The sequence below is a fragment of the Salmo salar genome, unplaced genomic scaffold, assembly GCF_965601325.2.
Source record: "Salmo salar unplaced genomic scaffold, fSalSal1 ptg000648l, whole genome shotgun sequence".
In the NCBI taxonomy this organism is placed as follows: domain Eukaryota; kingdom Metazoa; phylum Chordata; class Actinopteri; order Salmoniformes; family Salmonidae; genus Salmo; species Salmo salar.
The window spans coordinates 579,432-601,149 of NW_027675452.1; the positions used below are offsets into that span (position 1 = coordinate 579,432).

Consider the following 21,718-nt stretch of genomic DNA (forward strand, 5'->3'; position numbering starts at 1 on the left):
TGATAGGGAACTCTGTCCTACTGCCTAACCCCAATGGTCTGAATCTGACAGCAGATTAAACTGAAAAGATACTGCTGCACAACACACAACACAACAATAGATATTCATTTCCTGGGTCTGGGGGCGTGAGACGGGACATTGATTTCAGCAGGGGGGGAAGGAAAGAGGGGGTGTTTTTATGTCTACGTTCCAAATGGCACCCTATTCCCTATATAGTGCACTACTTTTGACCAGAGTACATTAGGGTCTGGTCAAAAGTAGTGCACTGTGTAGGGAATAGGGTGCCAAATGTCCCTTTTACATGCGAAGAGGATCCCTGGCTCAGCTGGCAGGGACAAGGCTAAAGGCTCTAATTAATGTGACATCGAGACAGAAGGAAATGCAACTTGAAGGCATCCTCATTACAAGCCTCGACCTAAGGCGATGTGTTAGTGTTATGATACATGATACAATTATACAGCGCCAAGGGCAGACATTAGCCATATGGTAATATGGTAAAAATCAATATGCATGAAATTAGAGGTAATGTATGACTCTATTTCTACCCGTTTGGGGGTATAATTATTTAATTTTTTCATTGACAATGCTTTCACTATTGAAGTCACATCAAATAAAATCAAATATATTTTATAAAGCCCTTTTTACACCAGCAGTTGTCACAAAGTGCTTTACAGACACCCAGCCTAAAACCCCAGAGAGCAAGCAATGGACAGGCAGCAGCACAGTGGCTACAGTATGCCACTACCAACACTATGACTGTAGGCTATATTTGATTGACTGTAAATGTAATGGTTTTCGGGTAATGTTCGTACCAGACATCAATCTACCGTCTGAAGGGAGTTTGTAACCTACTTACCTGTCCCTAACCCTAACACTTGACCCCATTCTCGTCCTCATTGGTAACTGAATCTAAAGGTAAGCCAGAGGTAAGTCACAATTATGTAAAAAATGTATTCCCAGTGTTGGTTGTCATCGACCAATAAAATGTGACTTTGTTACAGTACAGGGGACATAATTTACTGTACTCAGAGCTGTGATTCAACCTATTTGATTTGTGTGTCATTCGACCAATTCAAAGAGACCTCATGAATCATTCAACATTCCAGAGATGACACCCACCGAGGTGGCCCAATGGCAGGCCCCCGGGGGCGTTTCCTCCAGGCGTAACGTAACGGGAGCACGACGTCGTCCTCCAGCGGAGGAAAACATGACGGACGGCTGACTGGGGACTGGCTCAGGGAAAATAGCAGCTTGGAATTTCACGCCAGGGTTGGAATACTTTTTTGGTCTACATGTTTTGTTACAAGCACAAATCCATCCATCTGTCGTCTTGGAATTGAGTTATAGTAATCTTCACGTAGCTTCTCTTCTCACCGGGGAGGACACCGAATCCTGTTAGCTGGCGGTCCGGATAACTATTTCCGCTGTGTTTTCTATGTTATGATGGCTAGCACTTGCTAGCTGATGGCTGGGACCGCTGCAATGCTAGGTGATCATTAGCCAGATCGATTTTTAGCTCAACAGTTTTAGTGGATATTTAAAGGTAAGTAGCTTTCACACATGTTAGCTACTCCTTTCAGTCATAGCAAGCAGGTAGATAACGAACTTAGATATGCTAGAAGTAGCAACATGGGAATTCCGATTGTTTCGGCGGCTATCTTGCAGACGAGCTAGCTAGCTAAGTGTGCGGTAAACCAGCCCGTTTTAAGTTTCCGCTAGTGCTTTCTGCAAGCTAGCCGAGTAGCATGTTATGGCTAGCTTTTAGGTTTCACGTTCAAGTCCCATTTATTTAGATATTGTCTATCTAATTAGGTAGTTAAGATAACAAGCTAACCATAGCGAGATATCCATCATTGGCTGAAGCCTAGATTGAAAGTAACGTTAGTTAACTACACCTGGAAGTCTCCCCATTCCGTGTCCGTGTGGACCTATCCCAGGTTATCTATTCCTTTCCTTTAGCTAGAATATGTATTCCATTTCTAGCTATCTACTGTTCGCTAACTAGATATGTAACTGTCAAGTATTGTAACTCGAAACGTGACAGATAGTAAGGTTAATCACTGATTGTGCGACATATGTATGTAGCCAGTTGTAGCGGACACCACCAGTGGTGCCAGCTTGTCACTTCTTAGAGTTTTTCAATGGGACTCGGTGTTCTGGAAATCCGCCCACAGTGACGCCAGGGGACAGCCCTGTAACGTTACCTCAGGCTGTTTTCTCTACTGGCTAATCCAGATTTTATATGACACTTTTCGCTAGTTATATTAGTCAAGAAGACTATTTTATTGCCAGGCTATAGTCATCATATGGATCATGTGTTGCTTTGCTAGGTGACAATGGAGCGAGTTATCTGGCCATTTTCTATATTGTTTTGCAAGGATAACGCATGATGGGTCCCGTACAGTTACTGCTCTGGACCAGATGGACCATGGGTCCCGTACAGTTACTGCTCTGGACCAGATGGACCATGGGTCCAGTACATGATTCACCTGCTGATGATTAAACAAATCTAACGGTCTTCTAGCTAAATTGTAATACCGGTAGTATAGTTTCAGATTTAGGACGTGTTCTGGTGTGTTATGGTGTGGTCTACCTCAAGGAATGTAGAGTGGAATGGCCAAATGACGATCCGAGAGCCACAAGCTATGATGACAGTCTTGCGTTTCAGTTGTCGTAATCCAAATAGAGTAGTCTTGCCATAGCGGTCCTAGAACAGTTATTATGATGTGGATTTGCCCATACTGTATGTGTATCTTTTCACCTTTGTCCATGTGTGTGTTGTGACATATAAGCCACAGATCCTGCAGAATTTTGGGTGAGTTCTTTGCAGCAGGCAGCCCCACTGCTCTCCCTCCAACGTTGCTTGTAACTCTGTTCCTTTCTCCTATTTAGGTTTTTCGAGACAAAGGATAAGGAATACCTGGTTTTGTATTATTCTGGAACGTTATTCTTCACTACATTTACCAGCATGCACAGCGTCAGATGTGACAGCCACAGCGGCAGAGATTCCACAAGTCTTCAATGTGTTTTTTCTGGATGTTTTTGAAGGCATGTCGCCGCCACCGCGAGAGAAACCGCTGACTTTGGATTGTACCCCATTTTCTATTTTTCTGATCAAATATTAACTATGTGTCTACGCAGCAACTTGGATTTGTTTGGATACATTTAAACTTTCAAGTGAGTGAGACGGAAATCGACAAAAAGGAAACACCAGCACGGGACAAGTAAAACACAAACGATCCTTTCTTCTAAAGAAATATCATGGCATCTGTGTGGAAAAGATTACAACGTGTGGGGAAACATGCGTCCAAGTTTCAGTTCGTGGCTTCCTATCAGGAGTTGATGGTGGAATCCACGAAGAAATGGTTAGTTGGGACATTGACTACACACACACACACACACCACACACAGGAACGGCTAGTATTGAGTAGTGTTTAGGTAAGCAAATAGACAGTAGAGTTGGGACATAGCCTACAGATATGTTTCAGTAGTAGCATGCCCTGAGCCACTGGCATTCTAACACGCCTAACAGGCCTGCGATCCGGGACAGATGTTAACGTGTTGGAGAATGGCATGACAAAAATGCCTGTCTAGAGAGAGGAGAGGAGAGGAGATGGGAGGAGAGGAGATGAGATGAGAGGAGAGGAGATGAGAGGATAGGAGAGGGGATGAGAGGATAGGAGAGGAGATGGGAGGAGAGGAGAGGAGATGGGAGCGACTGTCAGAACAGTTTATTGTGCTCTGAGGGGTGTGTTTGACTCTCTTCTCCAGAAAGCCTCTCAGAGGGGTGTGTTTGACTCTCTTCTCCAGAAAGCCTCTCAGAGGGGTGTGTTTGACTCTTCTCCAGAAAGCCTCTCAGAGGGGTGTGTTTGACTCTCTTCTCCAGAAAGCCTCTCAGAGGGGTGTGTTTGACTCTTCTCCAGAAAGCCTCTCTGAGGGGTGTGTTTGACTCTTCTCCAGAAAGCCTCTCTGGGGGGAGGTGGGTGTCAGAGAGAGATGTGTTTTCCCATGGCTGAAGTCAGTCTCCTCGCCTCTCTCTAAAACCTCCTCACGCCTCTCTCTAAAACCTCCTCGCCCATCTCTAAAACCTCCTCTCTCCTCGCCCATCTCTAAATTCTCCTCTCTCCTCGCCCATCTCTAAAACCTCCTCTCGCCTCGCCCATCTCTAAAACCTCTCTCCTCGCCCATCTCTAAAATCTCCTCTCTCCTCGCCCATCTCTAAAATCTCCTCTCTCCTCGCCCATCTCTAAAACCTCCTCTCTCCTCGCCCATCTCTAAAACCTCCTCTCTCCTCGCCCACCTCTAAAACCTCTCTCCTCGCCCACCTCTAAAACCTCTCTCCTCGCCCACCTCTAAAACCTCCTCTCTCCTCGCCCATCTCTAAAACCTCCTCTCTCCTCGCCCATCTCTAAAACCTCCTCTCGCCTCGCCCATCTCTAAAACCTCCTCTCGCCTCGCCCATCTCTAAAACCTCCTCTCGCCTCGCCCATCTCTAAAACCTCCTCTCGCCTCGCCCATCTCTAAAACCTCCTCTCGCCTCGCCCATCTCTAAAACCTCCTCTCGCCTCGCCCATCTCTAAAACCTCTTCTCGCCCATCTCTAAAACCTCTTCTCGCCCATCTCTAAAACCTCCTCTCGCCTCGCCCCTCTCTAAAACCTCCTCTCGCCTCGCCCCTCTCTAAAACCTCCTCTCGCCTCGCCCCTCTCTAAAATCACATTGGAGGAAAAGATCCCAGGTCAGACAATGAAAGTTTGTCTCAAAAGTATTAAAACAAACCAGCATGCTTTGGCATATTACCTCGACTAACCTGCACCCCCGCACATTGACTCGGTACCTGTACCCCCTGTGTATAGTCTCCACATTGACTCGGTACCGGAACCCCCTGTATATAACCTCCACACTGACTCGGTACGGGTACTCCCTGTATATAACCTCCACACTGACTCGGTACCTGTACCCCCCTGTATATAACCTCCACACTGACTCGGTACCTGTACTCCCTGTATATAACCTCCACACTGACTCGGTCCCGGTACACTCTGTATATAGTCTCCACATTGACTCGGTACCGGTACCCCCTGTATATAACCTCCACACTGACTCGGTACTCCCCTGTATATAACCTCTACACTGACTCGGTACCGGTACCCCCTGTATATAACCTCTACACTGACTCGGTACCGGTACCCCTGTATATAGTCTCCACATTCACTCGGTACCGATACCTCCTGTATATAACCTCGTTACCGTTATGTTCATTTCTTGTGTTAGCTATTGATTGGTTAATTTTTTTAAACTTTAGTTTATTTAGTAAGTATTTTAACTATTTTTTTTTTAACTGCATTGTTGGTTAAGGGCTTGTAAGTAAGTATTTCACGGTAAGGTCTACTACACCTGTTGTATTCAGCATTTCACGGTAAGGTCTACTACACCTGTTGTATTCAGCATTTCACGGTAAGGTCTACTATACCTGTTGTATTCGGTGCATGTGACTAATTTGGTTATGATATGCCTTCATCTGGGTATTCACTGTAAAGTCCCTCAGTCCGCTTTCAGAGAAAGTCAATCCAGAAATCTAGTCATTTGTTTACCACAGCATTTCCTGTCTCCAAAAGCCACAACCTTTCTCTCAACTCAATTTAAGGGTTTTATTGGCATGGGAAACATATGTTAACATTACCAAAGCAAGTCAAGTAGATAATAAACAATAAAAATTAACAGTAAACATTACACTCACATGCTTCTCTCTCTATCCCCCTCTCTCTTCTCTCTATCCCCCTCTCTCTTCTCTCTAGCCCCCTCTCTCTCTTCTCTCTAGCCCCCCCTCTAGCCCCCCCCCCCCCACAGACACACACACAATTAATACAACCACTCCCATCAATTGTTTTTTTTTTTTAAAGCAATGAGGCTGATGCAACAGATCAGAACATTTTAGCTTAAAATGTTGATGAACTATTAGGGTATTTCTTCACATAAGCGCAGCAATGCGTACACGGCAGTAGGCTATAATCGCAGCAATGCGTACACGGCAGCAGGCTATAAGCGCAGCAATGCGTACACGGCAGCAGGCTATAAGCGCAGCAATGCGTACACGGCAGCAGGCTATAAGCGCAGCAATGCGTACACGGCAGCAGGCTATAAGCGCAGCAATGCGTACACGGCAGCAGGCTATAAGCGCAGCAATGCGTACACGGCAGCAGGCTATAAGCGCAGCAATGCGTACACGGCAGCAGGCTATAAGCGCAGAAATGCGTACACGGCAGTAGGCTATAAATGCTCTGTTTCTTGCCTTACTGCACAACCTCAGCTTCATTCACAAGTGATAGTACGTTCCTGTCTCTCTCTGTCTGTCTTCACGGGTCCAAAAAGTTGAACCCGTTCCGAAATAGACCTGGGATTTTCCCACCCTGTGTGCTTACTGTGAGCGAGTGACATGGAGAGGAGGGACGAGAGACACCAATCAACCAAGTTAACTGGCGCACTAGTACACTAATAGCTAGCATAGCTAGGTTATTTATCATCAAATATGATGACATAGTACCTGTCTTGACTGCATCAAACAGGGAGAAGCTAGTTAAGCAAGCTAGCTAGCTAGCTAGCTAGCTAGGCTAACTGAGGCTGCCTTGCTCTTTCTCTTCCTACAAACAACAACTCCATTCAGAATATAATGTAGCAGCCTACCTGTTGGCTCTGGGTCGTTGTAGCCTGTCCTTCTCCTTTAACTTTTAATTCCATCTTCCATTGATTAGATATCTCCTAACTTTTGTCACACGGAGCCTCTATGACTGTAGCCCATTGCCGCTTTGAGGACTTCTGATTGGCTAACAACAACAAGCTACACTAGCCACTCTCGTGAAAAGCAAAGACAGCAGCATGATAAGATGTCTCTGTGTCTCTACTGCAGCAGTCGGATTCGGATCTGTACGGGTCCTTCCGGAGAACTCCGTTAAAATTACACCGAGACCTGTAACGGTCAGATCTGACCCGGACCTGTGACATTAAGTAGCATTCTGGAACCGGACCAGCTCGGGTGGATCTATGCTCTCACCCGCTCGCTCTCTCTCGCTCTCTCTCTCTATCTCCTCTCTCCATCTCCTCTCTGTGTCTTCTCTCTCTCGTATTTGGGTGTCAGTAAGCTGCAGGCTGTTTTTTGAATGTTTCTCTTACTGTGGATGACCTGGAGGTTACATTATACTGGCTCCACTGCACAGGTGGTTGGTGGGATGTGGGAGGACGAGCTCGTCTTAATAACCCATCCAAAGAGTAGAAAGATTACACTATATGATGCCCGTCTCCTTATTAATTCAGCCACTTATCTAACTAGCATGTTAAACCAAATATACATCTGGCCTCTCCAGCTCCTGCTTTCTCCCGTTGTGTTATTTACAGTCACGTGACCGGTGCAACTGTTCTGAGGAACTACGCTAAGCTTCATAATGTATACTGAACAAATATATAAACGAGTTACAGTTCATATGAGGAAATCAGTCAATTTTAAATGAATTTATTAGGCTCTAATCTATGGATTTCACACGACTGGGAATACAGATATGCATCTGTTGGTCACAGATACTTTTTTTAAAAAAAGGTAGGGGTGTGGATCAGAAAACCAGTCAGTATCTGGTGTGACCACCATTTGCCTCATGCAGTGCGACACATCTCCTTCACATAGAGTTGATCAGGCTGTCGATTGTGGCCTGTGGAATGTTGTCCCACTCCTCTTCAATGGCTATGCGAAGTTGCTGGATATTGGCGGGAACTGGAACATGTTGTCGTACGCATCGATCCAGAGCATCCCAAACATGCTCAATGGGTGACATGTCTAGTCAGTATGCAGGCCATGGAAGAACTGGGACGTTTTCAGCTTACAGGGATTGTGTACAGAGCCTTGTGACATAATGTGATGGTGGTGGATGAATGGCACGACAATGGGCCTCAGGATCTCATCACGGTATCTCTGTGCATTCAAATTGCCATCTATAAAATGCAATTATGTTCGTTGTCCGTAGCTTACGCCTGCCCATACTATAACCCCCCGCCACAATGGGGAACTCTGTTCAGAACATTGACATCAGCAAACTGCTCGCCATACAGGTTGTCTGCCATCTGCCCGGTACAGTTGAAACTGGGATTCATCCGTGAAGAGCACACTTTTTCAGCGTGCCAGTTGCCATCGAAGGTGAACATTTCCCCACTGAAATCGCTTACGACGCCGAACTCCAGTCAGGCCAAGACCCTGGTCAGGATGACGAGCACGCAGATGAGCTTCCCTGAGATGGTTTCTGACAGTTTTATAGAAATTCTTCGGTTGTTCAAACCCACAGTTTCATCAGCTGTCCAGGTGCCTGGTCCCAGATAATCTCGCAGGTGAAGAAGCCGGATGTGGAGGTCCTGGGCTAGCGTGGTTACATATGGTTTGCGGTAATGAGGCCGGTTGGACGTACTGTCAAATTCTCTAAAAAGACATTGGAGGTGGCTTATGGTAGAGAAATGAACATTCAATTCTCGGGCAACAGCTCTGGTGGACATTCCTGCAGTCAGCATGCCAATTGCATGCTCCCTCATAACTTGAGACATCTGAGGCATTGTGTTGTGTGACAAAACGGCACATTTTAGAGTAGCCTTTTATTGTCCCCAGCACAAGGTGCACCTGTGTAATGATCATGCTGTTTAATCAGCTTCTTGATATGTCACACCTGTCAGGTGGATGGATTACCTTGGCAAAGGAGAAATGCTCACTAACAAGGATGTAAACGAATTTGTGCACAAAATATGAAAGAAAAAAGTTTTTTGTGCGTATGGAACATTTCTGCAATCCTTTATTTCAGATCATGGGATCAACACTTTATGTTGCATTTTAAATTTTTGTTCAGTGTAAAGTAATGTGACAGGTGAAATGAAGAACACAACCTGCTTTATCTCCTAACCTATTGCACTGCAGGTATTTACTTAAAAAGTAGCTACAAATATTACAATTTATTGAAAAACTTCAAAGAAATACTTTTGACGTTATTTTAATCTTCGGCTGAGGGAGAGACGTGAGGGAGACCGATTTTAAGTGAATGAATAAAGTTTTTGGCTTTGAAATCCGCATATTTTGCATGATGGTTTGCATATTATCACGAACAAAGTACTAGGGTAGTGAATTGATGTTAGTTTCAGCTGTAAGCTAGCAAGGAAAGTTAGCCTACATAGCTGGAAGCTACCGGTATCTTCTGGCATTGTAAAGCTATTCTAGCTCTGTATGGAAATAGTTTTGACAACAGTATTAAGTTTCAACATTTGTACATGACAGGTCACATTATTCACGTGTGTGAACTTCTGTGCAGCATGAGGAGAAGAGAGATCACAATGAAATAAAATTGTATTTGTCACATGTGCCGAATACAACAGTCTCCATCTCTACTGGTCTCTCTACAGACTGCCAGTCTCTACTGGTCTCTCTACAGACTGCCAGTCTCTACTGGTCTCTCTACAGACTGCCAGTCTCTACTGGCCTCTCTACAGACTGCCAGTCTCTACTGGTCTCTCTACAGACTGCCAGTCTCTACTGGTCTCTCTACAGACTGCCAGTCTCTACTGGTCTCTCTACAGACTGCCAGTCTCTACTGGTCTCTCTACAGACTGCCAGTCTCTACTGGTCTCTCTACAGACTGCCAGTCTCTACTGGTCTCTCTACAGACCGCCAGTCTCTACTGGTCTCTCTACAGACCGCCAGTCTCTACTGGTCTCTCTACAGACCGCCAGTCTCTACTGGTCTCTCTACAGACCGCCAGTCTCTACTGGTCTCTCTACAGACTGCCAGTCTCTACTGGTCTCTCTACAGACTGCCAGTCTCTACTGGTCTCTCTACAGACCGGCAGTCTGAAGCTCTGCTGTGCCAGAATGGGGCCAATAAAATCGTTTTTTATAGCTGAAGCTCAATAAAAGAGACATTTCCATCCCAGAAGCCAGAGAGTCAGTCAGTGGGAGAGGAGAGGAAGAGACTCAGCAGAAACCATAGTGCCTGTCTCTCTCTCTCAACTTCAATTCAGTTCAAGGGCTTTATTGGCATGGGAAACATACACTACCGTTGAAAAGTTTGGGGTCACTTAGAAATGTCCTTGTTTTTGAATGAAAAGCCCCCAAAAAATTGGCCATTAAAATAACATCAAATTTATCAGAAATAGAGTGTAGACATTGCTAATGTTGTAAATGACTATGTAGCTGGAAACGGCTGATTTATAACGGAATATCTACATAGGCGTACAGAGGCCCATTATCAGCAACCATCACTCCTGTGTTCCAATGGCACATTGTGTTAGCTAATCCAAGTTTATCATTTTAAAAGGCTAATTGATCATTAGAAAACCCTTTTGCAATTATGTTAGCACAGCTGAAAACTGTAGTTCTGATTAAAGAAGCAATAAAACTGGCCTTCTTTAGACTAGTTGAGTATCTGGAGCATCAGCATTTGTGGGTTCGATTACAGACTCAAAATGGCCAGAAACAAAGACCTTTCTTCTGAAACTCGTCAGTCTATTCTTGTTCTGAGAAATTAAGGCTATTCCATGTGAGAAATTGCCAAGAAACTGAAGATCTTGTACAATGCTGTGTACTACTCCCTTCACAGAACAGTGCAAACTTGCTCTAACCAGAATAGAAAGGGGAGTGGGAGGCCCCGGTGCACAACTGATCAAGAGGACAAGTACATTAGTGTCTATTTTGAGAAACAGACGACTCACAAGTCCTCAACTTGCAGCTTCATGAAATAGTACCCACAAAACACCAGTCTCAACGTCAACAGTGAAGAGGAGAATCTGGGATGCTGGCTTTCAAACTTTTGAACGGTAGTCTATGTTAACATTTTAGGGCTCCCGAGGGGCGCAGCGGTCTAAGGCACTGCATCTCAGTGCAAGAGGCGTCATTACAGTCCCTGGTTAGAATCCAAGCTGTATCACATCCGGCTGTGATTGGGAGTACCATAGGGCGGCACACAATTGGCCCAGCATCCTCCAGGTTTGGCTGGGGTAGGTTGTCTTTGTAAATAAGAATTTGTTCTTAATTGACTTGCCTAGTAAAATAAAGGTTAAATAAAATAAAAATTGCCAAACCAAGTGAAGTAGATGATACACACACACACACACACTGATCAGAGAGGTGCTTGACTCCTCACTGGACACTAATACAGCATCTCAGTGTTGGCTCTGTTTCATCACCACACCTCTTACTGAGTGGTGTGTTGGCTCTATATCTCTGCTGCTGTCTGGGGGTCAAGGTCTAGTTCAGTCCCGTAACACCCGTAAGGCAACATACTCCAGGGTTCCAGACTAACATGTTCCATTGGTGACACCAGACCATGATTTGGTCGCACCAATTTTTTTGTTGTTGCTGCGTCACACAGTAGAAAAGAATCATCTTATGTAATTCAGTGCTTTATTAAAAACTGTGTATTCAATAAATACGGGGTTTCATCTAACATGTGGAATGCATGATTCAAGATATTTTTAAGTGGAACCTAATTCAGTGATTGTCATGAATTTTGGGTTGACAATTAGGCTATTTTGTTATATTTTACTGTTGAAGATGCACTATGTAGAAATCTCTCCTCCATTTCCTGTTTGCTAAAATTCTAATAGTTCGGCTAATTTTAAGTTTATATAACAAAACAAGCAAGTATATTGTACCATCTAAAACGCTGTGAAACAATATATTTTCCATAACCCTAAATATTGTATTTTCATCTGTTTTGAAGCCGGTGTACAAAACTGAAAGTAAAAGATGCAAAAACAAAACTTAAGAACGGGAAGCATAGAAATAGGGCATGTAGAACAGATCTACCGCTTCCTAGACTTTGCTTTGAATGAGTGACAGATCTATAACATACATTTCTATGTGAATTTGGTCAGGTCGCTCAAAAAAGTTACACATTTTGTAGCTTTAAAATAGGATACTGAGAATGGGGATGAAATCTAGAAAATAAAACTGAATTCAACAATATTCAAAAAATGTATTGTATTTATTATGGAATCAAACTAAAGGCATTCAAAATTAATTATTTTGCCCAAGTTTATCATAAGACATGAACAGAATGCATCAAGTGATTGGTATTTCCTGCAACTTTCTGAAGAGCCAATGAGAATTCCCCGTCTATATGTGTGGTGCGGTCGTCTACCACTTTGTGTCACCGTTAGCGATGATGCTAATGAATGATCTTCTGGTAGATGGGAAGCCATTCTCATAAACCTTCTCAGTTAAACGTTAACTACAACATAGCCTGTGCTTACATAGCAAAACGATATCATGATTATTTGTATCAATCCAGGGGGGTGTTTGTTTTGCTAACTCTAGCATCACGTATGCTACAAAAACACCTCTTTCTAGGTGCACACTGTAATATAAGGGTAACTACACCCACCCCAAGAAAATGTTGTATATTTTTTTCTCCCAGACCTGAAGTGTTCTCCTGATGTGGTTTATGCTGTTGTGGACTTAGAAAAACAACTACATTGGATGTTCCATTGAAAAGTTTGATTTTGAGATCGAAAACCTTAAAAAAAAGAGAGAGAAAAAGGGCCCTATATATACTCAGTTTATTAGGTACACCACCCTGTTCACAAAAATGGTTCACTCCTACAGACAGTGAGTCTGTAGTAGCAGGCAGACAGGCTTTGAGGCATTCAGTTACTGTTCGATTGAACGTTAGAATGGGCAAAACAAGTGACCGAAGTGACTTTGAGCGTGGTATGATTGTCAGGTGCCAGGCTGGCCATAACCAGTATCTCAGAAACGGCCGGCATCCTGGGCTTTTACATTTACGTCATTTAGCAGACGCTCTTATCCAGAGCGACTTACAAATTGGTGCATTCACCTTATGATATCCAGTGGAACAACCACTTTACAATAGTACATCTATATATTTTTTGGGGGGAGGGTGGGGGGGTTAGAAGGATTACTATATCCTATCCCAGGTATTCCTTAAAGAGGTGGGGCTTCAGGTGTCTCCGGAAGGTGGTGATTGACTCCGCTGTCCTGGCGTCGTGAGGGAGCTTGTTCCACCATTGGGGTGCCAGAGCAGTGAACAGTTTTGACTGGGCTGAGCGGGAACTGTGCTTAGGTAGGGGGGCCAGCAGGCCAGTGGTGGATGAACGCAGTGCCCTTCTTTGGGTGTAGGGACTGATCAGAGCCTGAAGGTACGGAGGTGCCGTTCCCCTCACAGCTCCGTAGGCAAGCACCATGGTCTTATAGCGGATGCGAGCTTCAACTGGAAGCCAGTGGAGTGTGCAGAGGAGCGGGGTGACGTGAGAGAACTTGGGAAGGTTGAACACCAGACGGGCTGCGGCGTTCTGGATGAGTTGTAGGGATTTAATGGCACAGGCAGGGAGCCCCGCCAACAGCGAGTTGCAGTAATCCAGACGGGAGATGACAAGTGCCTGGATTAGGACCTGCGCCGCTTCCTGTGTGAGGCAGGGTCGTACTCTGCGAATGTTGTAGAGCATGAACCTACAGGATCGGGTCACCGCCTTGATGTTAGTGGAGAACGACAGGGTGTTGTCCAGGGTCACGCCAAGGTTCTTAGCACTCTGGGAGGAGGACACAATGGAGTTGTCCACCGTGATGGCGAGATCATGGAAAGGGCAGTCCTTCCCCGGGAGGAAGAGCAGCTCCGTCTTGCCGAGGTTCAGCTTGAGGTGGTGATCCGTCATCCACACTGATATGTCTGCCAGACATGCAGAGATGCGATTCACCACCTGGTTATCAGAAGGGGGAAAGGAGAAGATTCATTGTGTGTCGTCTGCGTAGCAGTGATAGGAGAGACCATGTGAGGATATGACAGAGCCAAGTGACTTGGTGACTTTTCACACACGATAGGGTCTAAGGTTTACCAAGAATCTTGCAACAACAACAAAAAATATCCAGTCACATGCAGTCCTGTGGGGTGAAAACAGCTTGTTGATGACAGCGGTCCAAGCAGAATGGCTAGAATTGTGCAGCTAACAGACGGGCCACAAACAGGCAAATAACAGCCAGTACAACATCTCGGAACGCACAACTCATTGGTCCTTGTCATGGCTGGGCGTTCCACTCCTATCAGCTAAAAACAAGAAGTGACTCCAGTGGGCAGGCCATCACCAACACTGGAGGAGTGACTCCAGTGGGCAGGCCATCACCAACACTGGAGGAGTGACTCCAGTGGGCAGGCCATCACCAACACTGGAGGAGTGACTCCAGTGGGCAGGCCATCACCACCACTGGAGGAGTGACTCCAGTGGGCAGGCCATCACCACCACTGGAGGAGTGACTCCAGTGGGCAGGCCATCACCACCACTGGAGGAGTGACTCCAGTGGGCAGGCCATCACCAACACTGGAGGAGTGACTCCAGTGGGCAGGCCATCACCAACACTGGAGGAGTGGAAACACATGGTCTGGTCTGACGAATCCTGGATCCTGTTGCGTCATGCTGATGGCAGAGTCAGGATCTGGCTTCCTGCCTGGTGTCTACTGTACAGGCTGGTGGTGGTGGTGTAATGCTGTGGGGAATGTTCTCCTGGCACACGTTAGCTCCCTTCATACCAATTGAGAAACGTTGGAACGCCACACCTTGTAGAGTCCATGCCCTGAAGAATTCAGGCTGTTCTGGAGGCAAAGGGGGGGGTACCTAATGAATATAACTTATAAATGCCTCATGACCTTAGTTCAACTGTCGTACCCCATCAGCACCAAATATACAAGCTTGTTTACTCCAATAGAGGGAGGGAGGGGGAGAGAGAGTTATAGTATGGATGGGATGATGCAGGAGGATGCGTTTACATCTTCCTCCCCCAACCTTCCTACCTCTCTTCCCTATACATTTACATCTACCTCCCCAACCTTCCTACCTCTCTTCCCTATACATTTACATCTACCTCCCCCAACCTTCCTACCTCTCTTCCCTATACATTTACATCTACCTCCCCCAACCTTCCTACCTCTCTTCCCTATACATTTACATCTACCTCCCCCAACCTTCCTACCTCTCTTCCCTATACATTTACATCTACCTCCCCCAACCTTCCTACCTCTCTTCCCTATACATTTACATCTACCTCCCCCAACCTTCCTACCTCTCTTCCCTATACATTTACATCTACCTCCCCAACCTTCCTACCTCTCTTCCCTATACATTTACATCTACCTCCCCAACCTTCCTACCTCTCTTCCCTATACATTTACATCTACCTCCCCCAACCTTCCTACCTCTCTTCCCTATACATTTACATCTACCTCCCCAACCTTCCTACCTCTCTTCCCTATACATTTACATCTACCTCCCCAACCTTCCTACCTCTCTTCCCTATACATTTACATCTACCTCCCCCAACCTTCCTACCTCTCTTCCCTATACATTTACATCTACCTCCCCAACCTTCCTACCTCTCTTCCCTATACATTTACATCTACCTCCCCAACCTTCCTACCTCTCTTCCCTATACATTTACATCTACCTCCCCAACCTTCCTACCTCTCTTCCCTATACATTTACATCTTCCTCCCCCAACCTTCCTACCTCTCTTCCCTATACATTTACATCTACCTCCCCAACCTTCCTACCTCTCTTCCCTATACATTTACATCTACCTCCCCCAACCTTCCTACCTCTCTTCCCTATACATTTACATCTACCTCCCCAACCTTCCTACCTCTCTTCCCTATACATTTACATCTACCTCCCCCAACCTTCCTACCTCTCTTCCCTATACATTTACATCTACCTCCCCAACCTTCCTACCTCTCTTCCCTATACATTTACATCTACCTCCCCCAACCTTCCTACCTCTCTTCCCTATACATTTACATCTACCTCCCCCAACCTTCCTACCTCTCTTCCCTATACATTTACATCTACCTCCCCCAACCTTCCTACCTCTCTTCCCTATACATTTACATCTACCTCCCCAACCTTCCTACCTCTCTTCCCTATACATTTACATCTACCTCCCCCAACCTTCCTACCTCTCTTCCCTATACATTTACATCTACCTCCCCCAACCTTCCTACCTCTGTTCCCTATACATTTACATCTACCTCCCCAACCTTCCTACCTCTCTTCCCTATACATTTACATCTACCTCCCCAACCTTCCTACCTCTCTTCCCTATACATTTCAGCCTTTCTCTCTAACCCCTTCTCTCTCTTCCCCCCTCTCTCTCTCTCTCTCTCTACCCTGCCTCTCTCTACCCCTCTCTCTCTCTCTTCCCCGCCTCTCTCTCTCTACCCCTCTCTCTACCCCTCTCTCTCTCTCTTCCCCGCCTCTCTCTCTACCCCTCTTTCTCTCTGTACCCCCCCTCTCTCTCTCTCTCTTTCTCTCTGTACCCCCCCTCTCTCTCTACCCCTCTCTCTACCCCGCCTCTCTCTCTCTCTCTCTCTCTCTCTCTCTCTCTCTCTCTCTCTGTTCCCTCTCTCTCTCTCTCTCTGTACCCCCCTCTCTCTACCTCCCACCAACCTTCCTATCTTCCAACCTCTCTTCCCTATACATTTCAGTCTCTCTCTCAAATCAATTTAAATGTAAGGGCTTTATTGGCATGGAAAACATATGTTAACATTGCTAAAGCAAGTAATGTAGATAAGAAACAAATAGTTTAAATACAAAATGATTAAACATAAATATTGGTTATATTTACATTGGTGTTTGTTCTTCACTGGTTGACCTTTTCTTGTGTCAACAGGTCACAAGTCTTGCTGCTGTGATGTCACACTGTGTGTGGTATTTCACCCAGTAGATATGGGAGTTTATCAAAAATGGGTTTGTTTTCAAATTCTTTGTGAATCTGAGGGAAATATGTGTCTCTAATATGGTCATACATTTGGCAGGTTAGGAAGTGCAGCTCAGTTTCCACCTCATTTTGTGGGCAGTGTGCACATAGCCTGTCTTCTCTTGAGAGCCAGGTCTGCCTACGGCGGCCTATCTCAATAGCAAGGCTATGCTCAGTGAGTCTGTTCATAGTCAAAGCTTTCCTTAAGTTTGGGTCAGTCACAGTGGTCAGGTATTCTGCCACTGTCTACTCTCTGTTTAGGGACAAATAGCATTCTAGTTTGCTCTGTTTTTTTGTTAATTCTTTCCAATGTGTCAAGTAATTATATTTTAGTTTTCTCATGATTTGGTTGGGTCTAATTGTGTTGCTGTCCCAGGGCTCTGTGGGGTGTGTTTGTGAACAGAGCCCCAGGACCAGCTTGCTTAGGGGACTCTTCTCCAGGTTCATCTTTCTGTAGGTGATGGCTTTGTTATGGAAGGTTTGGGAATCACTTCCTTTTAGGTGGTTGAATAATTTAACGGCTCTTTTCTGGATTTTGATAATTAGCGAGTATCGGCCTAATTCTGCTCTGCATGCATTATTTGGTGTTTTATGTTGTACACGGAGGATATTTTTTGTAAAATTCTGCAAGTCTCAGTTGGTGTTTGTCCCATTTTGTGAATTCTTGGTTGGTGAGCGGACCCCAGACCTCACAACCAGCTGATGTTTAGGCCGAGGTATGTATAGTTTTTTGTGTGCTCTAGGGCAACGGTGTCTAGATGGAATTTGTATTTGTGGTCCTGGCAACTGGACCTTTTTTGGAACACCATTATTTTATCTCTCTACCTCACCACCCCATCCATCCTCCCTTTGAGATTCATTTCCCTACATTCAGCCTCTCTCTACTTCACCTCCCCCTCTCTCTCTCTCATTCTACCTCACGCCCTCTCTCTCTCTCATTCTACCTCACTCCCTCTCTCTCTCTACCTCACTCCCCTCTCTCTCTCTCTCTCTCTCTCTCTCTCTCACTCCCCCCTCTCTCTCTCTCACTCCCCTCTCTCTCTCTCTCTCTACCCCACTCCCCCTCTCTCTCTACCTCATTCCCCCTCTCTCTCTACCTCATTCCCCCCCTCTCTCTCTACCTCACTCTCTCTCTCTCTCTCTCTCTCTCTCTACCTCACTCCCCCCTCTCTCTCTACCTCACTCCCCCCTCTCTCTCTACCTCACTCCCCCCCTCTCTCTCTCTCTCTCTCTCTCTCTCTACCTCACTCCCCCTCTCTCTCTCTCTCTACCTCACTCCCCCTCTCTCTCTCTCTCTACCTCACTCCCCTCTCTCTCTCTCTCTCTCTCTCTCTCTCTCTCTCTCTCTCTCTCTACCTACCTCACTCCCTCTCTCTCTCTCTCTCTCTCTCTCTACCCCTCACTCCCCTCTCTCTCTCTCTCTACCCCTCACTCCCCTCTCTCTCTCTGTCTCTCTCTCTCTACCTCTCTCCCCCCTCTCTCTCTCTCTCTACCTCTCCCCACTCTCTCTCTCTACCTCACTCCCCCTCTCTCTCTACCTCACTCCCCCTCTCTCTCTCTACCTCTCTCCCCCTCTCTCTCTACCTCTCTCCCTCTCTCTCTACCTCTCTCTCTCTCTCTCTCTCTCTCTCTCTCTCTCTCTCTCTCTACCTCACTCCCTCTCTCTCTCTACCCCTCACTCCTCTCTCTCTCTCTCTCTCTCTCTCTCACTCCCCCTCTCTCTCTCTACCTCTCACTCCCCCTCTCTCTCTCTCTCTACCTCTCTCCCCCTCTCTCTCTTTCTCTCTACCTATCTCCGCCCTCTCTCTCTCTCTCTCTCTACCTCTCTCCCCTCTCTCTCTCTCTACCTCTCCCCCCTCTCTCTCTCTACCTCTCCTCTCTCTCTCTCTCTCTCTCTCTACCTCTCTCCCCCTCTCTCTCACCTCACTCCCCCTCTCTCTCTCTACCTCTCTCCCCTCTCTCTCTCTACCTCACTCCCCCTCTCTCTCTCTCACCTCACTCCCCTCTCTCTCTCTCTACCTCTCTCCCCTCTCTCTCTACCTCACTCCCCCTCTCTCTCTCGCTCTACCTCACTCCCCCTCTCTCTCTCGCTCTACCTCACTCCCCCTCTCTCTCTCACTCCCCCTCTCTCTCTCTCACTCCCCGCTCTCTCTCTCTCTACCTCTCTCCCCCTCTCTTTCTCTCTCTACCTCACTCCCCCTCTCTCTCTCTCTACCTCACTCCCCCTCTCTCTCTCTCTCTCTCTCTCTACCTCACTCCCCCTCTCTCTCTACCTCACTCCCCCTCTCTCTCTCTCTACCTCACTCCCCCTCTCTCTCTCTACCTCTCTCCCTCTCTCTCTCTCTCTACCTCACTCCCCCTCTCCCTCTCTCTCGCTCTACCTCACTCCCCCTCTCTCTCTACCTCTCTCTACCTCACTCCCCCTCTCTCTCTCTCTCTACCTCTCTCTCTCTCTCTACCTCACTCCCCCCTCTCTCTCTCTCTCTCTCTACCCCTCTCTCTCTCTCTCTCTCTACCCCTCTCTCTCTCTCTCTCTCTACCCCTCTCCCTCTCTCTCTCACCTCACTCCCCCTCTCTCTCTCTCTCTCTCTCTCTCTCTCTCTCTCTCTCTCTCTCTCTCTCTCTCTCTCTCTCTCTACCCTCTCTCTCTCTCTCTCTCTACCTCACTCCCTCTCTCTCTCACTCCCCCTCTCTCTCTCACTCCCCGCTCTCTCTCTCTACCTCACTCCCCCTCTCTCTCTCTCTCTCTACCTCACTCCCCCTCTCTTTCTACCTCACTCCCTCTCTCTCTCTCTACCTCACTCCCCCTCTCTCTCTCTCTCTCTCTCTACCTCACTCCCCCTCTCTCTCTCTACCTCACTCCCCCTCTCTCTCTCTCACCTCACTCCCTCTCTCTCTCTCTACCTCACTCCCCCTCTCTCTCTCTACCTCACTCCCCCTCTCTCTCTACCTACCTCACTCCCCCTCTCTCTCTCTCTACCTACCTCACTCCCCTCTCTCTCTCTCTCTCTCTCTCTCACCCCTCTCTCTCTACCTCACTCCCTCTCTCTCTCACCTCACTCCCCCTCTCTCTCTCTCTACCTCACTCCCTCTCTCTCTCTCTCTTTCTCTCTACCTCACTCCCCTCTCTCTCTCTACCTCAATCCCCTCTCTCTCTCTCTCTCTCTCTCTCTCTCTACCTCACTCCCTCTCTCTCTCTACCTCACTTCCCCTCTCTCTCTCTACCTCACCCCCCCAACTTCCTCCCTTCTAAATTCTCTTCCTGTTCCTCTCTTTCTGTGACACACACAAAGAACTGTAATATAATATCTGAAGTACTTCCTCTGAGAGTACAGATAGTTAACTATGGTATCCTGTCACGCCCTCCACTTCCAAGTTACCACATCCTGTGTGTCTGCTTGTCTGCTGAGTGTATACTCCTAGAGATCTCTGAGCCCCTGCTCTCCCCCCCCCCTCTCTCTCTCTCTCTCTCTCTCTCTCTCTCTCTCTCTCTCTCTCATCCTCTCTCTCTCATCCCCTCTCTCATCCCCTCTCTTTCTCTAATCCTCTCTCTCTGTTTTCTCCTTCTCTGTTGTGTAAAAATGGGGAAGTTCTGCTTTGATTCATGTGGTGCAGGAGAGGCATAGAGGAGTGGGTATTTGTGTGTCTTCATGTCAGTGTGTGTCTATCACAATGCTACACACACACACCTCCTGAATCCCTGAAGGTATGGATAGTTTTCTGTCCCCCAGAATTAATCTGATAATGAAGAGACTTTTCACTGTCGGATATATGCCTTTCATACAAAGACCGAAATCACACTAATTTACCAAGCCTGCTTCTTGTTGCCTGCTTCTTGTGTCCAGCTTCTTGTTGCCTGCTTCTTGGTATATCTGAAAGGGGGAGGGGGTAAAAAAACATGGCCAATTTAAAAGCCACCTGAAGACCTGGTCATGAATCTGCCATTTTCACAGACCCAGTAACCAAAATACAGGTATCAGGTCTGTGTGAATGGTTCTCTGTAGGTATCAGGTCTGTGTGAATGGTTCTCTGTAGGTATCAGGTCTGTGTGAATGGTTCTCTGTAGGTATCAGGTCTGTGTGAATGGTTCTCTACAGGTATCAGGTCTGTGTGAATGGTTCTCTGTAGGTATCAGGTCTGTGTGAATGGTTCTCTACAGGTATCAGGTCTGTGTGAATGGTTCTCTACAGGTATCAGGTCTGTGTGAATGGTTCTCTACAGGTATCAGGTCTGTGTGAATGGTTCTCTGCAGGTATCAGGTCTGTGTGAATGGTTCTCTGCAGGTATCAGGTCTGTGTGAATGGTTCTCTGTAGGTATCAGGTCTGTGTGAATGGTTCTCTGCAGGTATCAGGTCTGTGTGAATGGTTCTCTACAGGTATCAGGTCTGTGTGAATGGTTCTCTGCAGGTATCAGGTCTGTGTGAATGGTTCTCTACAGGTATCAGGTCTGTGTGAATGGTTCTCTGTAGGTATCAGGTCTGTGTGAATGGTTCTCTACAGGTATCAGGTCTGTGTGAATGGTTCTCTACAGGTATCAGGTCTGTGTGAATGGTTCTCTACAGGTATCAGGTCTGTGTGAATGGTTCTCTACAGGTATCAGGTCTGTGTGAATGGTTCTCTACAGGTATCAGGTCTGTGTGAATGGTTCTCTGTAGGTATCAGGTCTGTGTGAATGGTTCTCTACAGGTATCAGGTCAGTGTGAATGGTTCTCTGTAGGTATCAGGTCTGTGTGAATGGTTCTCTGCAGGTATCAGGTCTGTGTGAATGGTTCTCTACAGCTATCAGGTCTGTGTGAATGGTTCTCTACAGGTATCAGGTCTGTGTGAATGGTTCTCTACAGGTATCAGGTCTGTGTGAATGGTTCTCTGTAGGTATCAGGTCTGTGTGAATGGTTCTCTACAGGTATCAGGTCTGTGTGAATGGTTCTCTACAGGTATCAGGTC

General features: G+C 46.5%; 1 protein-coding gene across 1 annotated transcript in view; it reads left to right on the forward strand.

Annotated features, from left to right (window-relative positions):
- The first annotated feature begins 1,176 nt into the window (after positions 1–1,176).
- LOC106592988 (EH domain-binding protein 1) overlaps positions 1,177–21,718 on the forward strand; it is a 217,570-nt gene continuing 197,028 nt past the window's right edge. The window contains exons 1-2 of the mRNA XM_082972330.1: positions 1,177–1,543; positions 2,893–3,365. Coding sequence (XP_082828456.1) covers positions 3,262–3,365 — 104 coding nt within the window. The 5' untranslated portion in view covers positions 1,177–1,543; positions 2,893–3,261. The remainder of the gene's footprint in view (positions 1,544–2,892; positions 3,366–21,718) is intronic.